The sequence below is a fragment of the Blennius ocellaris genome, assembly GCF_963422515.1.
Source record: "Blennius ocellaris genome assembly, chromosome: 7".
Lineage (NCBI taxonomy): Eukaryota > Metazoa > Chordata > Actinopteri > Blenniiformes > Blenniidae > Blennius > Blennius ocellaris.
This window is the reverse complement of record NC_137656.1, coordinates 10,299,295-10,321,917: the sequence shown is the minus strand read 5'-3', so window position 1 is coordinate 10,321,917 and position 22,623 is coordinate 10,299,295. Positions and strand designations below refer to the sequence as shown.

Here is a 22,623-nt window from a genome sequence, read left to right as displayed (position 1 = left end):
GTTTTGTTTGTGTTGCTCTCACACTACCAAGGTGTGTGCTGTGTGATAGTCTGGATTTCAAAGCAGTAGGAACTTTGGCTCTTCTATCACTGAAATTATGCAACAATCTTTACAATCAACCCAACAACTCTTGATAATCAGAGATCACACATGTTTTCCATTTCACATTATTTAGATGATTTGTTCTCTGGCTATCACTTCATATTGGATGCTCATTACTTTATTTTATTTATTTTTTTTATTGTTCTTTAAAGTTTTCTGAGTGAAGCACTGAGATGTTGTTTACGCTGTACCACCAATTACAACCTTACTTTATACTACAGAGCAGACTGGGTGGACGTTACACACGCAGTGAATGTCATGATCGTGGGCAAACCTGTATCAGCCTTACGTTTGTTGAAAGCTAATCAAACAAAATACACACAAAACAAATGCAAGGACTTTACTGCTGCAGAGCAGAATTATGTAATATCATGCTTTTTTAAAGAGGTATACTTTATAAAACAGAACTGCATGAAACGCGAGACTCTTCCCCTCAAGTATGGTTTTTAGCTTTTCTCGTTTTGCATGTTGTAACCCTCAAGACGATTAACTGCTCACTCTAGGAATCGATTGATTCAAATGCTTTAAGGGAGAGTGAAACATGATTTTTTTACACTGGACACAATCAGAGACATATTGTTCTTATGGTGAAACTGGAAATATGCACCATATGAACACTAGATGTGGCCAAAACATCACCTAATAAATCCTCTCCTCTTGTACTGATGTTGGAAGTTTAACAATGCTCTTGATTGATTGTATTTCACTTAAAAGTCAATACAGTGACTGATGCTCCGGGAGATTGTCATTTTATTCTTCCTGTTAATTCATGTAAAAACTTCACTGCTGTGAACATGGGGAGCTTCAGCCTCCTGTAAGCAGTTGGGGATAATAAAGTTCACAGTAAATGTCATTAAATGTATTGTGTGTGAATCCTTTAATATAAACCTGATCTTGATTTCTCCCATTTTGTTTAAATATTTAGTTAACTCTATTTAAAAGTTTCATGTATCCAATATATGGTTGATCTGATCCCCCCCCCAAAAAAAACTATGAGCAGATTTTATTTGTTAAACTTATTATTGTTACACAATCAGTAAAAAAAACAAAAAAAACCTCAATGTTGCAGAAGAGGTTTCCTTCGCTTTTTCTGAGAATGTAGGATGGAATCTCCATCCTTGGTATGTGCAACCTGATTTCTGCTGGATAGGCACATTTTCAGAATGGTTTACTAAGCTGTATTAGCTGAAGTTAGAAAGACAAAAAAAAAAAGAAGCGAGAGATTTGAACAGATAAACGACACAAAGCTCTCAGTCTGTGCACACCTCTGCAATTAGAGCCTAAAAATAGATCAGCTGTTGTCTCATGAATGCTTGCATGTTTCTAACCCATATGGGGACATGATATTGACTCTCATTAATTTCCTGCAGATTTAATTTCAGCCGCACCAGTTCCCTCAACTCACTGCAACCTCACCTCATGTCCTCATCTAAAATAAAAGCACGATTTCCTGAGTTCCCCAGTAGCATTTAATGAGGATTAGGTCCTCATAAGCGCAAACACACAAACCTGTCTGACAGCACTTTGAATACCACTGTGCTGGATTAACTTTCACTTCCTTATTGCTGTACTGGCTGCAAGGGTTTGAGGTAAAGGGTTTCCCACAATCTAAATGATCCAAAAGTTCACCAAAAAGTCCAAGCTGTCGGAAGGATGTTTGCATTCACATCAGCAGTGATCTGGTTTGACCGGCATGTGCAGTCGGGGAGGAATCACATGCGTACATTGGGACATCCCTCACTTCCCCGTTGGCAAATGACTATATCCTCCCCTAGAGTAGGTTTATGTCAGTCTGCTGAAGCGAGATCCACACCATTCGTCGCCTTTCAGCCTGGTGGGAAAAGAAGATGTCCAGCACTGGATTTTCAACACGTTTTTTTTTAGCCTGCTGTGTCTGTGTCTGTACAAGTATGCCAACTAAAGTCCACCAGCAAGCCGTGAACGACAGACCTGTGATTGGTAAGTAAAACGTACCTGCAGGGCTGAATGTGTTGCATTTCCCTTCTAAGTTCACTCATTAGCGGCTGTGTTTTTTGCTCCGCAGGGGTTCTAACTCAGATAGTTTCAGATGAAGTCATGAAGCCGTTTGGGAGCACTTACATACCGGCCTCCTATGTGAAATACCTGGAGTCTGGGGGCAGCAGAGTGATGCCTATCAGGTGGGTCCAGTCCTGTGGGGTTCGTTATACACCAAGGAGCAGACCTGGGCCACATGTGACCCAATCAAATGAAAGTTAGCGTGAATGGTGCTTCTAATTGTAGTCCAAACTTTTCATGTAATGTGCTTTCAATGTCATGAACAAGATAACAACTATGGTATTTATTTGTAATCTGAAATTTTGTGCACGGAGAAGCTGACTGCCTCTCATCTGTTGTTATGAGCTGTTGAAACTCCTGTTATATAAAGACAGAGAATTTGTTTCCTCTCACAGACTGACCCTGACTGATACTGAATATGAGAACATTTTCAAGAAAATTAATGGGTGAGCCATAGCATGTGACTGCAAATGTGCAATAGAATTATATTTCAACCTCAAATGAGCACAATAAATGTATTTCCCATTTGTCTTCAGCCTGCTTCTTATTGGAGGAGCTGTGGATTTGGAGACTTCAGACTTCGCGAGGGTGGCAAAGCTTTTTTACAATCTGGCTATGGTGGTGAGTTCACAGCATTATTTATGATGTTGACTACCATTTTATACATTAAAAAAAAAAATTCTGGCCACTGTCATCCTATTGAATGTAAAAATAGCTTAACACCGCCTTCAGTTTTGTAATACTCTGAAAGACATCTGTTCGTGCACTTTTTCAAATCAAGTTCGATTAATTGTGTTCATTTTGTAATTAAACTCTGCTGGACATTTGCTGCTACTTACAGGCTTATGAATCTTACATTTCTGACTGTGTTGTGCTTTCCAGGCCAATGACGCCGGGGACTTCTTCCCAATCTGGGGCACGTGTATGGGCATGCAGCTTCTCACTGTTCTGGTGGCTGGTAAAAATCTACTGACAAAAACCACAGCTGAGAATATAGCTTTGCCCCTCAACTTAACCACAGGTTTGTTATCAACGTCTTCATGGGAATCCTTGTTGTGTCAACTTATAGTGCAGCCCCAGTTTGCAGTTCTAATTTGAGTTTGCATGTTCTCTGTGGGGTTTTCTCTTTGGGTTACATTTGCGCTCACGATCCTGAGACATGCTTTGTATTTTAGTTGGTGACTCTGAACCATAACTGGGGTCGGTTTCCCTCAATTATAACACTGATTAAGGTTGTGTAATAGACGGATGGATGGGAGCTTTTCTTTTTCACATTTTGTCTCTCTTTGACTCGAAAACTGCATGAACGGAATCACAGAATCATAAACACTCACATTCATTGCGGTGACACCACACCACGTGTCTTCACAACTATGATAACCTGATTATCACAATGACTCTGTTACACAGAACCAGTGAATATATAATAAATACATCTGTTTTTCTTTTGCCCTGCAGAGGCTTACTCCAGCAGGATCTTCACAGATTTCCCCACTGATCTCATTAAAGCTGTGACACAAGAACCTCTGACTGGCAACTTTCACCACTATGGAGTTGACGTGAAGGTACAGCAAAAATCCTGTGTGTCACATGTCTTTTTCTTCTCTGTTGGGGTTTTTATTCTTGATATTGTGTTGATATGCATAAAAGTTCGTTCCTACATGGGCATAATTACCAGGGTTTTTTGGGACCAGCAGAGTCCAAATGGTGTAATCTGCAGTTATTTAACGTAGAAGGTGAATGAAACAATGTTTGATTTAAAGTTAAGTTACCTCTGCAGGCCAAAAACCGAGATTCACGGTATGCGTTTGTGGTAATCTTATTATTTAAGTTCTTTGAATTTCACATTGTGTTAATTTTACATGGCACAAATTAAGTTATGTTTAATCAAATTGCTCGCCATTGAGAATTCCAGTGCATGAAGACTATACACCATGTATTTTGTCCCGGAATCCTCGAGCGTATTGAACATAAGAAAGTAAAGATGAGTTCCACTGATGAAATACAAAAGGAAATGAGAAGTAATTTACTAAAAGGAACACTGTAACGATAACTGATGTGACAAATGTTCCCACAGACCTTCAATGAAAACAAGAAACTGCAGAGTTTCTTTTCCCTCCTGTCCACCAACGTCGCTGAAAACGGAGCCCACTTTGTCTCAACAATTGGAGGTTACTAGATAATTCTGACAATATCTGGACAAACTGAATTACTGCTCTGTACAACAGCCAGACTAACGTTGTTTGTTTTGTTCTTTGTGTCCCACCAGGTAGAAATTATCCCTTCTACGGAGTGCAGTGGCATCCTGAAGTGAATCGATTCCAGTGGAAATCAAACCGCAACTTCCCTCATTCACGTCACGCTGTTCAGTTATCGTCACTGCTGGCTGAGTTTTTTGTCAATGAAGGTACTGTAACAAAAAAAAAAACACATGATCAAATATTGGTTCCTAAATATCTTATGGATCAGTTTTATTTAATCAAATTAAATTTGCTTTCATACTCAACATCTTGTCACACTGTTGATGTTACAACACATTTGCATCATTGTGGGCATGATTCATGAGACTTTAACTCCATGAACCACAAATGTACATTTACAAACGATTATCCCAATTTCTAACACTCACTCAATTGGATTTCTAGAACTATCTCAACAAAGCAACCTCTATTGACCCCCAGTAAAAGCTACACAACTGAGGACTTAATTTATACTGACCATACTGTACACCAACAAAGCTAAATAATTACGAAACTAGCTAGCATGTTCATGAAAACAAGAAATCTGGTGTTGATTTTTAGAGTGAAAAAAATGACGAAAAGCAAAATAACATAACATTTATGGATTAATCATTTCCTAATACACTTTTTGACTCTTAGTCACAACTCTCTATAAAGATCTCAAGCAAAACTGAATTTTCTCACATTTCTAAAAGCAGGAATTTTTACCCGTATTGTTGTACCGCAGCATGTGATATTGCACAATAAATTCTTGTGATATGTCCTTTACCATCAGAGATTTTGCAATCTCTACGTTTATTCTCGTTTGATACATGCCCGTAGTAATAAAAGACTACAGCTGACAACAAATATTCATTATCTTATATCTAAACGAAATGCCGACAGTTTATCTTAGAAGACCAATTCAAACCAAAACAATATGACTCTTCAACTCATAAAGGTAAATTTTTTGTCCAACTCCACATATGTTGTATATAATAACAGGGTTGAACACAAATAACATTCAAAATAATAGAAGCATTTGCAGATTGTATTTCCTGTTTTAATTTCCACATGAAGCTAATTTGTCTTGCACTCCACGACAATAATGACATGCGTCTCACTTCTGCTTTGTTTAGGAAGGAGAAGTTTACATCACTTTGACAATCCTGAGGAAGAGGCCTCGTCGCTGATTTACAACTACACACCCGTCTATGCTGGGAACTTCACAGGATATGAGCAGGTCTATTTCTTCTGAAAACCCCCTCCTCATTGTGTGTATTTGACTTCATATACACAATCTAGTTTTACACAACATTTACTTACAGATCAGCCTTGAAAATGGAGCAGTTTTAACCACATGCAAAACAAAGAAAATGAATGGCTTTTGTATGAAAATTGATGATTTTATTAAAGTTGTAATTTGCAAAGCAGTTTCTACTTGAGTGTGTCCATTTGTTGTGAGTATGTGCGTTTTTTTTATTTAAATGAAGACTTGAAGACTCTGGGTTCATGCTGTCAGACAAAGTTGACATATTATTCCAGTCTCCCAATATGAGGACATTTTATAGGAAATTATATTTCTTGTCGGAATTTGATCCCTGACCGTATGGTTCCTTCATTTACAGTAATAAAATGTAACCATCTACCCAAAATCTAAGGGGCTCCAATTATTTAAATGAGTAGTAATAGAGGCTGAATTTCACCTGTATCTCATTAACCTCTTTAACCCAATGTTTCAAGAAAATGCAGATAAAGCTTGAGACAAACAAAACAATGCAATTTTAGTTGTAAAACACTGTTTGTGTCATTGTGTTTTTTTTAATTGTTATTATTTTGATGTATAAATCCAAATAGTGCAGTGGTATAAAAAATACCTTATTACAAATAATTATGATACAGCAAACAGTGTACAGGCGGTTACTGCAGACAGTCTCCTATTTACATCCTTTACTCTTCTTTTTGTTGTAATCATGGAAAAGGTGCAGGAGCCTCCATTGCACCCACACACACTGGGTGAAGGAGAGACACACAGAAATACTTGTTTATGTCACTTCCCACCTTCAGAGTGAAAATGAGGACAGGGTATTTCTCTGTGTTTCATAACAGTCACGAGTGGATGGCTGTCTGTCTGTCTATCCATTCCATCGATCTAAACAGTACCACCCCAGAGCTGGTTTTGCCCCTGGATTACACCCTCGTGTATTACACATAACCTTAAATGTCTGAGGGATGTTTTCATTTTGTTCTTCCTAATTGTAAAGGTACTGTCTCTCAGAATGTGTTGCCATTGAAGAAACAAGGCATGATAAAATAAGATTAAGAAAAAAAAATGTATTTCATTACAATGAATTGTATCTGTGTCGTATCAGTCAGTGAGCCTGGTGCTTGTCCGGCTCCTCTCCCTGATTAAATGGCCTGTAAAAGAAAAACGAGCTCATCTAAAGGGAGAGACACAGGAAACACTCAGCCCAACCGCTGATTGGTCGAGCCGCGTGTCCGTAGCGTCTGCAGGGGGGCGGGGTCAGGGAGAGACGACCCATGCTCCAGTTCTCTCTCTCTCTCTCTCTCTCTCTCTCTCTCTCTCTCTCTCTCTCTCTCTCTCTCTCTCTCTCTCTCTCTCTCTCTCTCTCTCTCTCTCTCTCTCTCTCTCTCTCTCTCTCTCTCTCTCTCTCTCTCTCTCTCTCTCTCTCACACACATACACACACTCACAGATGCTGCTGGGTCAGTGTCATGCCGTCTATTAATAATCGCGGAGTCAAAACAGCCACGGCGCGGAGGCGAGAGAACGGAGAATCCTCCTCATCCTCCTCTTCATCATCCTCCACATCCTCGTCAGCGCTTCTCCTTCTGCAGAGATGAACCGTCGCGCGCGTTCTGCTGCATAAGTGCGCTCCCAAGTTAGGAGATACAGCGCCTTCTCCCCTCGCCTCCTCTCACGACCTGTTTACTGGAGCTATTGTCCCCCCCCCCCCCCCCCCCCCCCTCTCTCTCTCTCTCTCTGTGTGTGTCACACTCCTCGGGCTCAGCCGCCGCTGCACGCCGCCGCCGTCCTCCCTTCTGCACGGGCTGCTTGTTGGTAAACACGGATCGGATCCCTCCGGCGAGGACTCCCTCTGGTGCATTGATGCACCCGTTTCAGTGGTGTAACGGTGAGCGATCATCTCGCATTACGTTTGTTGGGGCCTCGCTGATCGTCCGTCCAGTACATGATCCGAGCGTGAGCGAATGAGATGTTTTCTAAAACGTTGTTTATTGTAAGCGCCATGAAAAACCCAATCAAGGTGCCATCGGTGCTTCATTTGTGTTTAGTTTGAGGTGCTCCGTCACTTGTTGGGATCTTTATTTTAAAAAAGCATGTATAACACGGCAATCGGCAAGTTGTAGTTTGTTTACTGGAAGGGGGAAAAAATGCTGCTCATGAGGACCCATGAGTGGGAGCAAACATGAAAAATATACTGTGTAAATGTGTCTTTACAAGAGTATTTATGGTGACGTTATACCAAAGACCATACATTTCTCCTATAATCATTAAAGCTACGACGAGGACTGATTAAAATTCTCCACTCAAAAAAAAAATCATCTTTTTCGTTAAACAACCATTCTGTTTTCACAACACACAATACTATATATATTCACTTATTGATTAGCTGCTTGCAGGTTTTGAGTCACCGATGATATTTTCTGCTGAGATTCTTACAAATGATAAAAACAGTGATTGAAAGTCAGCCTTTGTATTATTTAGAGTAAGACACTATAATAAGCCCTTTATTTCCATTCAGAGTAGGTCCAGTCAAAAGCCCCACAAGGCCGCCCTTTGTGTTGTCTGTGTGTAACATTTGCCTCTCTGTGTAACCTTGTTTACGCCGACTGTTATCAGTCTCTCACTTACACTCTTCTTGACTTCAAACAATTATCTTGGGAAGCCGGAACAACTTCTCCTCTGTTGTTTCACACCCAGAAGTGTATCACTGATAATGAAACAAACAAAAAACCAACAACGAGTCATCTCGCAGCAGCGAAATGGTGTTTCTGTGGTCCGTTGTGATGGGGAAACCTGGGGAGGATGATGGATCGGAGGGGGTCTTTTTCCTCTTTGACTTTGAATGCAGGAGCCCCAGCAGCCTCCTCAGTGGACTGTTGGTGCCGTTCAGACCAGAAACAATTACTCCCTTTGTGCTGCTCAACTCCCCTGCTATTCATTGGGGAAACAGTGTGTGGGGACACACACACACACACACACACACACACACACACACACACACACACACACACACACACACACACACACACACACACACACACACGCACACGCACACGGTATCAAAGAGTGACATTCTGCTGGGGGAAAAAAAAAAAAATGAAGCAGTATCAGGCGGCCGCAGCCCAGCGCCTGCCCCGTGTGCCCCACTGTGTCTGTGATCGAGCCTATTTGTCTCAGTGTGTTGTGTGACACATGTAGTACTTTCATGTCCGTGGCTCAGGAGTTCTGGTTCCAACCTACTTTCTTTCCGAAGACGGCAGCAGCCGTGCAAGGCAGGCATGCCTGAGTGTTTCCCCCATGTGAAGTGCTGAATATTTGATGGGAAGTTCTCTCTTCAGTGCGAGCGGCAGCAGCGTCGGTAGCTTTGTGTGAACGCTGCGTATATAGGACAAAAAAAAAAACAACAACGAAACAACCCCATCATCTCACAGGGGCTGTCAGTGAATCTGCTTTAGTCGAGGTATTTTACAGCTTTATCAATTCACAGAGGGACTTTCTTGCCTTTTTTTTTTAGAAACCACTGTCTGAGTCCGATTTCCTCTGTCCTCAAAATGAGAACTTTCGCTGGTAAGCCTGCATCATCCCATTTTATGCATCCGCTTGGCGCCATGGCAACGGGAACTATCACGAAAGCGCCGATATATAGGTCAGTGGCCATGTAAGGCTGCACCCAAAGCAAAATATCACATACAGCCGTGTGCTTTCAATTCATACAAAAGTGGAGGAGGCAAACATGAGTGCCCATGCGCACAGACAAGGGCTATACGATGAGCACAAAGACTTCAGTACAAATGACCCAGATTTGCATCGTGAGTCTGCAGCAGCTTCACAGGTGATTTGTGCCATCAGCTGTGCAGTGACATGAATACACACATATGCTCCCCCCCACCACCACCACCACCCTCATTCTCTCTCTTTCTGGCAGTATGTGTCTCTTTGTCCTTTCAGCATCTTTGCCATTCGGACTGTTTGACACATGTAATGGAGAAAATTAGGTCAACGTGCCTGTTTGTATGTCCACATCCTCACGCCTCGACAGCTGCTCGTTAGCTCACATCCTCCGTATTATTCTGGGAATGTAAAGGAACTAATGGCACAAAAGGAGTTTACATTGTATTATTATGCATGTTGTTGTTTTTTTTCTCTCCTAATGCTGCTTCTGATGAATTATCCAAACACTTTGGATTGTTTCGGGGAAGATTTGGATTATCCGCCACAGTATCTCCAAAGTTTAGCATACATAGCAAAATAAACAGTCATGGAGTCTTGAAACAATGAAAATGTGATTCTGAAAGGAAATGGCGCTTTCACACTCACTGATTCTATCATTAATATATTAATTCACTGCATTTAGTCAATTTCTAAGTGACACGTGACAATCTGACCCGATTGAAACAGTTTTACCAAGATTAAAGCTACAACATCGTCCTCGACCTAGAAATAAGAATGTTTCTGTGACACATCTGGTGTGAAGACGTACGAGACAGATGCTAAGATAATATGCTCAAACAGTAAAATACTTTGGTTTTTAATACAAAAGAAATTAATTCATGTTACCCCTTGCAGATGTGTCAGCGTATAGGACAGCTAATAAATTACACGACACTGTAAATTCTGAAATATCAGGGTGAAAATAGTTCAAAGAGAAATAGTAGAATGAGTAAATGGAAACTTTGAAAGATGTATTTAGGATTTAGTTAAAAATAGTTTTTCGTACCACTTGTGTGCTGTATATGGATTATGATTATTGTAAATTATTTTATATTTCAAAGCTTCTCTGGGTATTTTATTTTTTTAAATATGCAGACCCTTTAGAGTCTATCTACTAACTTTTTTCTAATCCTTTTACTTTTGATTTTTCTAGACCCGATCCATAAATAGCCCCATGTGCTTGTAATTTAACATCAGCTTCACTCCCTTTTTTTAAGCTGTTGTGCTGATAATCATCCAAATGATGGTCGATTTTGATTTGCTCATGCAATCCCAGGAGAGCCGTGGAAAACGTGAAGTTTCTAATCAGACGAGTTACTTCCATGTGACATTGTAAGATGATGTATAACAATTAAGGATATGAAAGGAGAGAAGTATAAACACAGAAAACTGTGTTTTGATCATACTTTTATAACTCCATTATTTCTATCGATTATATTCAAACTCGGGCTCAGATAAATCTCTTTGACTATAGAACACTGGACACATCATCAGGCACACAAAGAGACGGACAACCATTTATATTCATACATTTATAGTCACTTACTATGTTCAAATTGCCGTTTTTGGACATGCACAAGTACAACAAAGAGAGCTGTGGTTGAGGGATAGTGTTGCTATGAGCTGAGATTGTTGACCACTACATTATGTGTGGCCTAAATGATTTGCTACTCTAACAAAGTAAGATCTTTCAGTTTAATGTCCACAGAGTCTTTCCGGCAGGATTTCATCAGTGTTTCATTCACACACAAGTTGACTATGTTGATTGAGATTAGTTTTAAAGTTTGATGCCTCTGGTAAGAATTGTGCCTTGCAGAGTGAAGCGTTGCAACTTGAACGTGGCGACTCAATGAGACTCTATTAATGGAGAATCTCAGCTTGTTCAGTGCGAGTGGAACCGGGAGGCGGGAGGTATCGATCCTGTCATGCTGCAGTTTCCACTGTGAGGCGGGAGAGGTGTCGGATTGAAATGTCAATGTGTTACTTTGGCTGCAGGAGTGACGAGAAATATCGCAATCGATTGAAAAAGCAATGCTACAAGAAAACAATATCCATCACGGGGGAATTAAATTGGTAAAGGTCTTCATCTGCTGTTTGTCTGTCTCGTCATCCGTGCATTGATCTTTTCATTTGTCCACCCATAGTTTTGAGCTTCCAGTAGCCTTTCATTTATCCTTCTCCGTATCCATCTGTCCAGCCATTTATTCACCCATTTCTTCATCCACCCACCTTTTCCCATTCACAATCCATCTGCCTGTCTCTACATTGTGTATCTGGATATATAACCAGCTCATCTCAGGAGTTGCAAACATAGACAGTCAACACATTCACACAGTTTTAAAAGGAAAGCATGTGGGTGGTAACTTTGCTTGAGATGAAGCTCTTCACTGGGCAGATTCATATAGTTGACTTCACTTCGTTTTTATGATCAGCCGGCTGCCATGTGGCTCACGAGGCCAAGAGTCGGTGGCCCTCTATTAAACAATGTACAAGTTGATTTTGACTGATTACTCCCTTGTCTCTGGATGAGAGTGTGCTAATGAGAGAAATCAGCTTCTGCGGTGTTTGATCGAAATGAAAATCTGCAGTCTCTTGTTGTGTTCCTGATGTAATCTGCAGAAGTATCAGCAGACTGCGATGAGTCCCGCGTCCTCATTCACTATCGCTCGCTGGGTTGGCGTGACCCTGACCTCACAAAGGCTCCTCTCAAATGCAAATACTGACTTTTTATTACTCACGCTGACACAAATATGCTTGCTGTGTCTCTTTGTCTCTCTGATTCACTTCTCTTTTGTCTGCCGTCGTCCTACTTTGAGTCTAATGCTTGCAATCTTGTATTTTGACGTTCTCTATTTAACGTGCATAATGAAAGTAAGACAATATTGCATTGTGACTGTTAGAAATAATGGCACGAACAACAGCACTCCACAACCCTCTGGGGGTCACATCGGTAGTTTATTTACATGAATGTAAGATTATTATCAAATTTTCTTTAACTATAAGATATAAAATATAGTTCTCTCATACCTTAAAAAGATTCAGGGCTACTTCAAGTTCATTTCCATTTTTTATATTAATCACTTTCACACTTGAATCACAAGTGCATCAGGGCATACAATGGTAAGACGAGTATGTGAAAATATGATAGTGGTCTCTTGAAAAGCACACGCTCAACAGTTAAACCTGTGGATTTGAACCCTCTGATGAATTACTTCTAAAAGCTTGTTGGAATCCAATCGACAAAATTATTATAATTTTTATATATATATATATATATATATATATATATTAAGTTGTTTTTCTGTTGTTGTACAGAAAAAGAACAGAACAGCGAGGGAAGTGGCAAAAAACAAAACATTACCTGCATCTCCATACCCTTCCCTTCACATTTAGGAGTGTGATTAACAAAAACAGGGAGATATATGGCGAGAGGATACATACATGTGAATTTGCATACCTACGTACACATCTATGCACATACACACACGCCCAAACATGCACATGCACACACTCTCCCATACACATACGTATACCCATGCTACACTCCATGCATACATATACGCGTAAATACATCTGCGCGTGTGCACACTGCATACATACACATGCAATACATACACGTGCGCACGTCCAATGTATCGTAGACACACCAATACACATAAGGACACACTAATATTGAAGAAAGAGTGAAAGAAAAGGAGAAAAGAAGAAAACAATCCCGGAAACAAGTGAGGAAAGAGAAACACACAAAAATGTCAAAGTAAATATGCTAAAAGTTAGCATACACCTTTCAACAAGTGGAGAGTGTCTACTGGCTGTGGAATGAAAGATCAAGAGCCTATAAAATCCTGTCAGTTGTGCAGCCTGTTCGGTGTTGTGCCACACTGGTTCTTCTACTGTTCTCCCTCCATCTTTATTCTGCAGGCAGTGGCATTACAGTGATGATCTATTTCATGTTAAAACAAGCACACAGAGGAGTGGATCATCAAAGCAATACAGATGGACAAAGGAGGGCACCTTCAATGCGAGTCTCATCTGTTTTGATTAGAGCACACTCCGGTTTTCTTCCAAAAGTGCTCAGTTCAAGATGAGAAAACCACATTGTGCTGCGCTTGTGTTTTAGATTTGCAGTCACTGGTAGTGCATATGGATGAGTCACCACACTATCCAAGAATATGGAAAGCCTAAAAAGCAATTTTGGGAGCCATTTTCTTCAAATTACACTCTTATTCTTCTTAGTCTTAAAGCTTAATAACCAGATTTGATCAGCGTATTAAACATATGTAATTCAGATTGAATGGAAGACAGCGGCATAAATATAATCTTTTCATCTCTGGCTGTCGGGTTTTCATGTGTCCACTCGAGTGCCTGCAAACTGCTCTGACCTTGTTTATTGGACAAAGGAGTATCTTAAAAGATTCTGGCTTGTTGCTTGGATACTGAATCGGGACTGTTTTACATGCTTAAGTACATTAAAAATGACTCATTTACCATTATGCATGTACTGCAGTGGTCACAGGGCTCTGGTTTCCTCAGCCCTTTGTGTATGAGCATGTTTAAAGTCTTGGCTAGCTGGCTTCGACGTGATACAGACACAGCTAGAGCGCTGTCTCTGCTGCACATGCATGGTTTAGTACTTCAAAAATAAATTTATATTCATGTTTAAGACTACCTTTACATAAATGCATGCATTATACTGTAACAAGTCCCTGTCAATGGGCCCTGAATTCTTGAACGTGTCTTTGTCTAGGCTGCTTCTGTGGTCTGGGACTGGTTTACTCCAACAAGTCGTGCACCATGCCGCCCATCACTTTCCAGGACCTACCTCTCAATATCTACATGGTGATCTTCGGGACGGGCATCTCTGTCTTCATCCTGAGCCTCATCTTCTGCTGTTACTTCATCAGGTGGGTGGCTGCAGGAGCACAAACATGCCATTTATAGAGAAGGAAGATGGCAATAAAAGTGACATTTATTTAGTCACTTAGGTAAAAGTGTCAAAAAACGTTTTTGTTTTTTTTCAGCTATTCACACTTTGAAGAAGTTGTTCGGATTTTCTTAGCCTTATCCCAGCTTTCAAAGTCTGACTGGCTACAACTATTTATCTAAAACCTGCACAGAAAGGTTCGGGTCAGATCGACACGGCCTCACCTTTGGACCACAAATGAAGCCGTGCAAAGATTTTCTGTGACCAGAATTCCCTTAAGGGAGTCAATGTGGGCGTTCTGGCTCCGTATTATAGTGCTGCTGAAATCTCCCCAAGCATACTGCGACAGCCCACACATTTCTTCCATATCCACAATTCAAAATTTAGTGCATTTTGAAGGCAGGTGGTTAATTTTTCAGTCAACCACATTTTAAAGAAGAGCATCTCAAACTGTCAGAAGCATGAACATGACAGCTCAGCACAGTGTTTGTCTAAATCAGTGGTTTAAACAAGTGTCGGGGAGTGTTTTTTTTTTTTTTTTTAATGTGTGTGTGCGTGCGTGTGCATTTTCCTTCAGGAGGGTCAGGAGGATGGCCTCATCTTGCCACACAAACAAAGTATTGAACATCAGTTTGCACGCTTAGAAGCCCTGGGACAAGTTTAGCTGAACAATATGATATTCACGAGAATTGAAGTCCCTGAATGCTAAAAGGAGAACCACCATAAGACACTCAATGAGTTAGGGAGATTTTTAATAAAAACAACAAAACAAAACAAAAAGGAACAGGGTGACCTCTCCCGCAGTTGACTGTGAACTCCCTGATGAGCTTGAGGGGAACGTTTGTGTATGAAGGACGGGATGTGAGGCAACAGGATGCCGCCCGTCACAATGTGTGAGGACAGAAATTAGGGAAGCCACGGAGAAACGTCTGCTCAGAATGAACACGGCCTGAATAGTACACAGTGGGAGCATAGCAAATCATTACAAATGAAGGTCTGTGGCGTACAAAAACCTCATCAGGAAATAGCAACACCTGCAGTTGAGTTTGCTTTTGATCTCAGGCTCCCTTTGGATGACTCAGCATCAGGATTTGGCAAATGACCTCATGTCTCATAGTGGGAGGTTCTATTTTTGGTCTTGTTGAATATGAATTAGAATTGATGACCAAGTGGTAGTGTGTTATCAAAATGCCAAACCGTTGAGGAAATCGCTATCTGTTTTCAAGATGTATGCAGGAGCCTTTTTGCCGTCTGGAGGAAATAAATCACAATAGAAACAGTTACATGCAAATGTATGGATTTGGTGGCAGACACTCATGTAATTTGATCCTAATAACCCTTTTATTGGATTTAAATAATCAAAAGAGAGATTGAAATTTCACTTGGAACATCAAACCAAAAATAATCTCTGTATTAGATCTTATGTAACAATTTCATTTATTTTGTATAATTTAACAATTGCCGTCTGTAAAATAGACAAACAAAGCAAACATTTACAGCCATTGATGGAAATGTCTGAAATGAGCTTTATCGTCTACTTCAGCCTCATACTGTACATTGATCGTCCAATATTTTCAGGTTTAGCCCAGGTCCACCCATTGCTCAGTGGTCCTGCCTCTCTTCTTCTGTACCACTTCACCAGAACTAAGGGCACAGCGGGCAGTTCATCCGATACTCAAGTCAACACAGGGAAGGAAACGAGAGTACGCAGGGAAAGCTAGTGCACCCACAGAAATGACATGCAAACTCAGGATGCACTTTGCCCGTTGTCAGCAGGAATCAGCTCCAGCGACGTTGAAGAGTGAACAAGAGACACGTGAAAAGTACAATAGAGGGATACTCCAAATCTGTAATTTCATCACCCGAAGTTTATCAAGGAAGTGGAATACTGTATGATTATACCCTTCACATTTTTGAAACCTCTGTAAGTGTCTTTGACTACATTTATTAATCACAATTCCTCAATTAGATGACACTTTTTTTCTTCTTCTGGCACTCGACAATGCAACGGAGTATATTTTGTTTTCACAAAAATCGAGAGTCATGATTACTGACAATATACTGCTGAAATTAAGATTAAGAAGACCCCACCTTTTCAGCGAGATCATGTAATATTACTATCGTCACCATTTTTAATTTCTACATATATACATAGTGTTGGGGTCGTGAACACGATTGTTTTACGTGACTGAAGCTCACCACTAAGTCAACCATCGGCCGTGTCAGAGAACGCTCATGTTGTTCACGCCTCCCTCAAACTGTCCGTCTGTGAATCATAACCACTGAGTCACTTCCTCTGGCTCCGTCAACATGCTGAAGGTAGCCCTGAGTAGGAGTGTGAGTGTGCATTCATTTATATTGACTGATAAACCAGATGAATACTGTGTAAGAACTGTTATTCTCTGTTGGGGCAGGTTCTCTATTATTCTTATTCTTATTCTTATTCTTATTCTTATTCTTATTCTTATTCTTATTCTTATTCTTATTCTTATTCTTATTCTTATTCTTATTCTTATTCTTATTCTTATTCTTATTCTTATTCTTATTCTTATTCTTATTCTTATTACTATGTTACAGTCAGGTTTGATTCAGAAACCTCTTCTCTTTAAAAAGATTCCTCCTTCATGTCACGTGTTTTTTTTTTTTTTTTCATCACTCAGCCATTTCACGTGTCTTACATGTAAACTCACCTCTGCAGTAAACACCAGTGAAAATGGAGGTGGCAACAAGAGAAGCCAAAAACATTGCATCTTTAATGGATCCCCAGTCTGCTCCAACAGTGCTCAGGAGCAGAGCAGCTCGTCAGAGCGATAATTTGAGGTCTAAAAGGTACAGCAGCCAAGTAGAAGTGGTTTTAACCTGACAATGATTGAAAAACTCCCTTGAATAAAGTCACCGACTCATTTAATTCGGGACCAGGAAGTCGTTAAAATTGAAGAATCAGGCTAATAATTTTGAAAGAACCAGGCAGCGTTTCGAAATGTAAACACAGTTGTGGATTAAATATAAAACAAAAAACAAAGCTGGCTGGTGCTTCACAAGTAGCTGCACATAGACACACTGCATCTGACAAGAACTTAGATAAACGACAAACTGTCTTATTTCCTGCAATAATGTTGAGTTGGAAACAGATGCTATCTCACTCGCAGAGAGGGGAAGGACTCAGAAATGCTTTTGAGGGTAAAATATAAGTTGGCTACAATAGATTGTGATCATGGAAGTGCGCGGAGACAGAACTGTATCAGGCACAGAAGTCATTTAAATCTGCTTATGAAAGGTCATTTGGTAACAATAAAGTGGGAATGATCTTTGACACTTTATATATAGATGTCCAGACTTCCTATTTGTTTTTCATAGAATGAGATAGAATTGTTTACAGTCAATATGCAAGTAAAGGTATAACTCTTCCTACACTAGTTAGTTGTGTTGAATTGGTAAACTTGGGTATAAACTAATTTATTAGACATGGCCCAATGAGACGAGAGTATCCTAATTCGTGCTTATAATCATTTAAATAATTGTTGAAACTGTGTTTTTGTGGATTAATGTCTCATCTCATGTTTTAATTAACCCTCTCTTGTGTGGAGTTTGCATGTTCTTCCCATGTGTACGTGGATTTCCTCCAGTACTTTGTTTCCTCCCACAGTCCAAAAAACATGCAGTGTGGGTCCTTGAGCAGGACCCTCGGCCCCCATCGTCGCAAACGAGTAATAAATAAATAAATACAGAAATAAATCAATAAATCGGACGGAGGGTTGGATTTACAATATCAATAAATCACAAACAGTTGGTTCTGCTAAAGTCATTAACCACAGAATCCTTTTATATGGGAATATAGATTAGAGTGTAATCTATATCGCTCATGAGCGAAACCCTCTGGGGTTTCTTGAAAAGATTTTTCCATTCAAGCAGACTGAATATTACACAATGAATCTCCATCCCACTCCCCCCCTTTCACCTACTTCACATCATTCTTCTGGCATGAGAAACCTCAACACATGTTAAACGTGTATCCTTGCATTGTTCACTTTCGAAGACTGCGAGCTGTAATCAGTGCAAACCCAAATGACAAACACAGCAGATCGCTGTTGTCACTCTAAAACACTGACTCAACGGAATAATTGTTTTTTTTTTGTTTTCCCAGGGAACTGATCACAAATAAACATTCACCTTTCATCTCGGAGGCTGTCGCTGCGTTTACTTTCAGGCCTGAATTACAGACAGTGATAGACATTTTAGTCTAAGTTTAGTTGTATAAAAACAGGAGGCCCAAAAATAACCCAGCTGAGCAGACAGAGTTTGCCAAGTGATAAAGATCTCTCCATTGTTGGGTTTTTTTGTTGGGTTTTTTTTTTGGGGGGGGGCGGGCTGATTCAAACAAGCAATGTACTCATTAGCCGTGTTTTTGTGTATGAATGCACTCAAGCATATGTTACATGATTGTGTAAGTGTGTGAACAATGTGTGTGTGTGTGTATGGGGTGCACATACCTAATCCGCTAATAATCATGTTTTGTTTCACGATCGAGTGTATTTGGGATAATCTGTCAGCTCTGTACATCAATTTGAGGAAATTTCCTTTTTTGAAACATTGATAATAAAAAAATATATATATTTAAATTTAATATTAATATATTACTTAAAATATCTCATTATGCAAAAATGGCTTTTTTATTTTGGTTATATAATTTACTTATATTATTCTGAGTATAGTTTAGTGAATACTCCTGTGGTATACTGATGAACAAACGTTGCTGCTTCCTCATTGGTATTAGAGCATTTTTCATTAAATTAAATTACAGCTAAATTACAGTTCAAACTTGTCAAAATCAGAAGTGGACAGACGTGTAGTTTTGGTGAAAAATATGACAAAACAAATGGTCTTTTTCCTGCCCCGCCACTCACAAGGAAGTTAGCAATTCGCCTGTGCACAACTAAAAACACTCGGTGCAAATGTCTCCCCATTTCCACAGGAAGGCTTTTGTTATTATTAAAACATTTTTAAATACATGATGTACTTGTATTATATTTGATACATTTTGGGATTTGGGATTTATGATATTAATTTTTAAAAAAGTGTTTTGCATGGTTATGCTTTTCTTTTCTTTTTTTTATCCAAGGAAAGTAAGTAACGCTGTCAATCATATATGAAGTCGTGTATAATGTACTTCTACACTGCTTCATCCAAATAAAGGTTCTGAGAGAACTGGAGTTTACCTCAGCTGATTATATATTTCTCTACATAGCGTGTCAATACAGCCCGTTTACCTTCCAGCACAGATGTTTTATGAAATAAAGACCTAAAGGGTTGCAGTGTTCTTTCTTCTATTTTCTTCTGTCTCCTGAAACATTAAGCACACAATTTATAAAGACGAATCTAATAATCTGTATCTTCTTTTCATTCATAGCAAACTACGACACCAAGCCCAGAGTGAGCGGTTTGGATACAGAGAGGTAAGACTGGGGTTTATTTTTAGCAGCAACTTCACAGATCTGAGGCTAAAAAAGCTCTTTATTAAAAAAAAAAAACAACAACCAAAAAAACCCCACACTTGCTCTGTTCCTCCCACAGGTAGTTTTAAAAGGAGATCCCAAAAAGCTGAGCCTTCACGGGGTAAGAATGACATTTACCTGCACATTCGTGCCGGTTTCTGCTCAGACTTTCAGGTTTAAACTGTTGACTCGCGATAATTTGATATAATGGCTGTCCGCTCTCACGCTCCCCGGTCTGTCACTCACAGCAGACGTGTGCCGTGTGTCTCGAGGACTTCAAAGTGAAAGACGAGCTGGGAGTGTTGCCATGCCAACATGCTTTCCACAGGAAGTGAGTAGCGTACAGCGAGTCTTTCTTCAAGCCTGTTTTTCTGCCCGGCACCTGCCCTGGTGTGTTCAGATGAAAACGGCAGCGTTTGAACTGGCTAGTGACTTCAGATCAAGGGTCAGCAACCGTTTTCACAAGGCCTTGTAGCAGCTTCAATCCCTCCTGAGTGACAACTACAGGAAGACCAAGAAAATACCAAAACAAAAAAGAAAAAAAAAAACAAAATCTAAGTTTGGGAGTTTAGCAATTCATTGTCATTTTATTAATGACAGGAAATGCTTCTCAGTGCACCTGAGAAAGCTCCTTTTAGTTCCCTTTTCAGTTTACGTTGGAAAAATTCGGCAGAGATCATTTGGAATCCTGTACAGAGCCAAAAGAAACCCCCCCAGTGACTAATGGCATTATTATTATTGTGGGCCTGTGTTTGTCCAAATGGTAGAGAAACTGAAAAACTATTTGAATATAAAGTTAAGTGCAGCATTTTCCTCATAAAATTCTACTTCACATGTCATAAATTTCATCCTCACAAATAAGGAAACACATCAAAGCCAGTGATATATTCTATATTCTGTTTGACAATGTTTTCACTTCTCCTGTTCTTATATACTTACAACTTTGTATTCTTTTTTTGTTGTTTTGAGCCTACTCTGTGGTTTTGATCAATTAACTAATTTGTATCCAAGTTTTGTATTTTCTTATCCTCATTTGGTCTGATTGCATTTTGTCAGTAACACAAAGAAGAAGTCTTTTTTTTTTTCCGAACTGACTGGGAAAGATCCTTGCTCACATTTTGTCCCACTAACACCCCCCCATGACTCCATCTAACTAGGAAACAGTTCCTGTGAAAGCACTGCTGCCACGCAGATCACAAATCAGGGCGTCAATACATCTCAGTCATGATAGTAGCTTGTCAATCACAGTCACATTTGTGACTCCCACAGAGCTCTCACATACTCATGCATGGGCCAGAAGTGTGTAATTTTGTGAAAAAAATGAGTAATGACCTGCAGCAATTTAGTTTCCTTTCTTATTTCTCATGTCCGCATATCTCTTGACAGGTGTCTGGTAAAGTGGCTGGAGGTGCGCTGTGTCTGTCCCATGTGCAACAAACCCATTGCCGGCCCCCCCGAGCAGCACCACAGCATAGGGACCCTGCTGGATGAACTGGTTTAATCCTGTCAATGCTCCACCAGCCAGCAAGCCATGCTGGCAATATCTGGGAGAAGAAGAAAAAAGAAAAATACAGCTGGTGTGAGTCAGTGATCAACAGGAAGATAGAGACACTGTTTTGCCCTTGAAGTCCAGCAGAGCACCAACATGATGGTGGTAAATTGGGGTAACCTAGTTACCACCCAGAGGAAGACTCTAAAGGATGCTGTTGCCAGGCAACGATCTTCATGATGGCAACACGACACCTTGTGGTGTCTGAGAGATTATCTTCAACCACCCACACATCACTCCGCCACTCTTTCAAGATCCCCTCACCACTTGCTCCGTCACATCTTCTCTCGTTGCCTCGAGTGCGAGTAATGGCAACACTGAAGTGGAGGAGAAGGTTGGGTTGTTTTTTTTTTTTTTTTCCCTCACAGTGATGTGGACAGTGTTAAGTGTTTTCTCAGCAGGATGCGCTGATCCTCTCTTGAGTCTGTATGAGGCATGTCTGCTGTGATGGGTGCAGCCATGAAATACTTACCCACATTGGCTGAGATTACTGAACCCCCCCCACAAATGCCAGAGGATAACACATTTCATATTCAAAAATTTTGCAACACACATTTAGCTACTCTGTTCAAAATCCTTGGGGGTTGTCCAAGGGCGGCTTTTAGAGTTTGTATAAACGAACAGCGAGGAGAGGAACAACAAAAATGTCTGGAACCTGAATAGAATAATAATACTCCAGTGAAGGCACAGACGGTTTTTGTTAGAACCTGTGAAAAGGCATTCAAAATGATTTCAACAAGGTTACATTTCAGTCGCACTTTTTTTTAGTAATAATGGAAAAGCTTAGTTCAAGCCTCAATACTAGGATCATGCTTTTCAAACTTTTGTTAAAATGTAGTAAAACTAGCTTTCTCAAGCCATCGAGTTTTCTTCTGACACGATGAGTTGAATACATACTGGAAGTCACATATAGAGTTTTTATCATGATGACATACTGCACATTGTCCAGTTGTATTTTCCACTTTTATTGTTCAAAGATGGGTTTTTTTTGGTCTGTTTTCATAAATCCAGGCTTTTCAAAGTGTGAGAGGATGAGGCCCTCCCACTCCCCTCCCCCTCGCAGCATTGTGTCATTCCAAGTGGTAAATTTTGGTTACATACTGGACGTGCTATTGTTTTTGATTATAAGAGATTCGTGATAATGGCTGGTGGGATATACCAGGTTAGACAGATACTTTTCATTTCCAACATACAGTAAGTCTTTATCTCTAGGATGAAATCATGATCAAATGAGGAATAATCACGCTAGGAAATGACTTTCCTTTGAAGCCCAGATTATTCCCACTCCGAAGCTCTCTGGCGTCCCCTAGGGGCAGAACGCTCC

At 40.1% G+C, this 22,623-nt stretch overlaps 2 protein-coding genes across 2 annotated transcripts; both read left to right on the top strand.

Annotated features, from left to right (window-relative positions):
• The first annotated feature begins 2,011 nt into the window (after window positions 1–2,011).
• LOC308132187 (gamma-glutamyl hydrolase) lies at window positions 2,012–5,717 on the top strand. Its single transcript, XM_080499186.1, has 9 exons — window positions 2,012–2,061; window positions 2,147–2,261; window positions 2,535–2,585; window positions 2,676–2,760; window positions 3,022–3,160; window positions 3,598–3,704; window positions 4,217–4,310; window positions 4,409–4,546; window positions 5,498–5,717. The coding sequence occupies exons 1-9, from the start codon at window positions 2,013–2,015 to the stop codon at window positions 5,614–5,616; spliced, it is 897 nt and encodes a 298-aa protein (XP_080355312.1). The 5' UTR covers window position 2,012; the 3' UTR covers window positions 5,617–5,717.
• Window positions 5,718–7,192: 1,475 nt separating this feature from the next.
• Window positions 7,193–21,275, top strand: rnf122 (ring finger protein 122). Its single transcript, XM_080499409.1, has 7 exons — window positions 7,193–7,259; window positions 7,389–7,511; window positions 14,082–14,238; window positions 19,666–19,711; window positions 19,830–19,871; window positions 19,999–20,081; window positions 21,137–21,275. Exons 2-7 carry the CDS (start codon window positions 7,487–7,489, stop codon window positions 21,249–21,251), a joined length of 468 nt encoding a protein of 155 aa, XP_080355535.1. The 5' UTR covers window positions 7,193–7,259; window positions 7,389–7,486; the 3' UTR covers window positions 21,252–21,275.
• The last annotated feature ends 1,348 nt before the right edge of the window (window positions 21,276–22,623 follow it).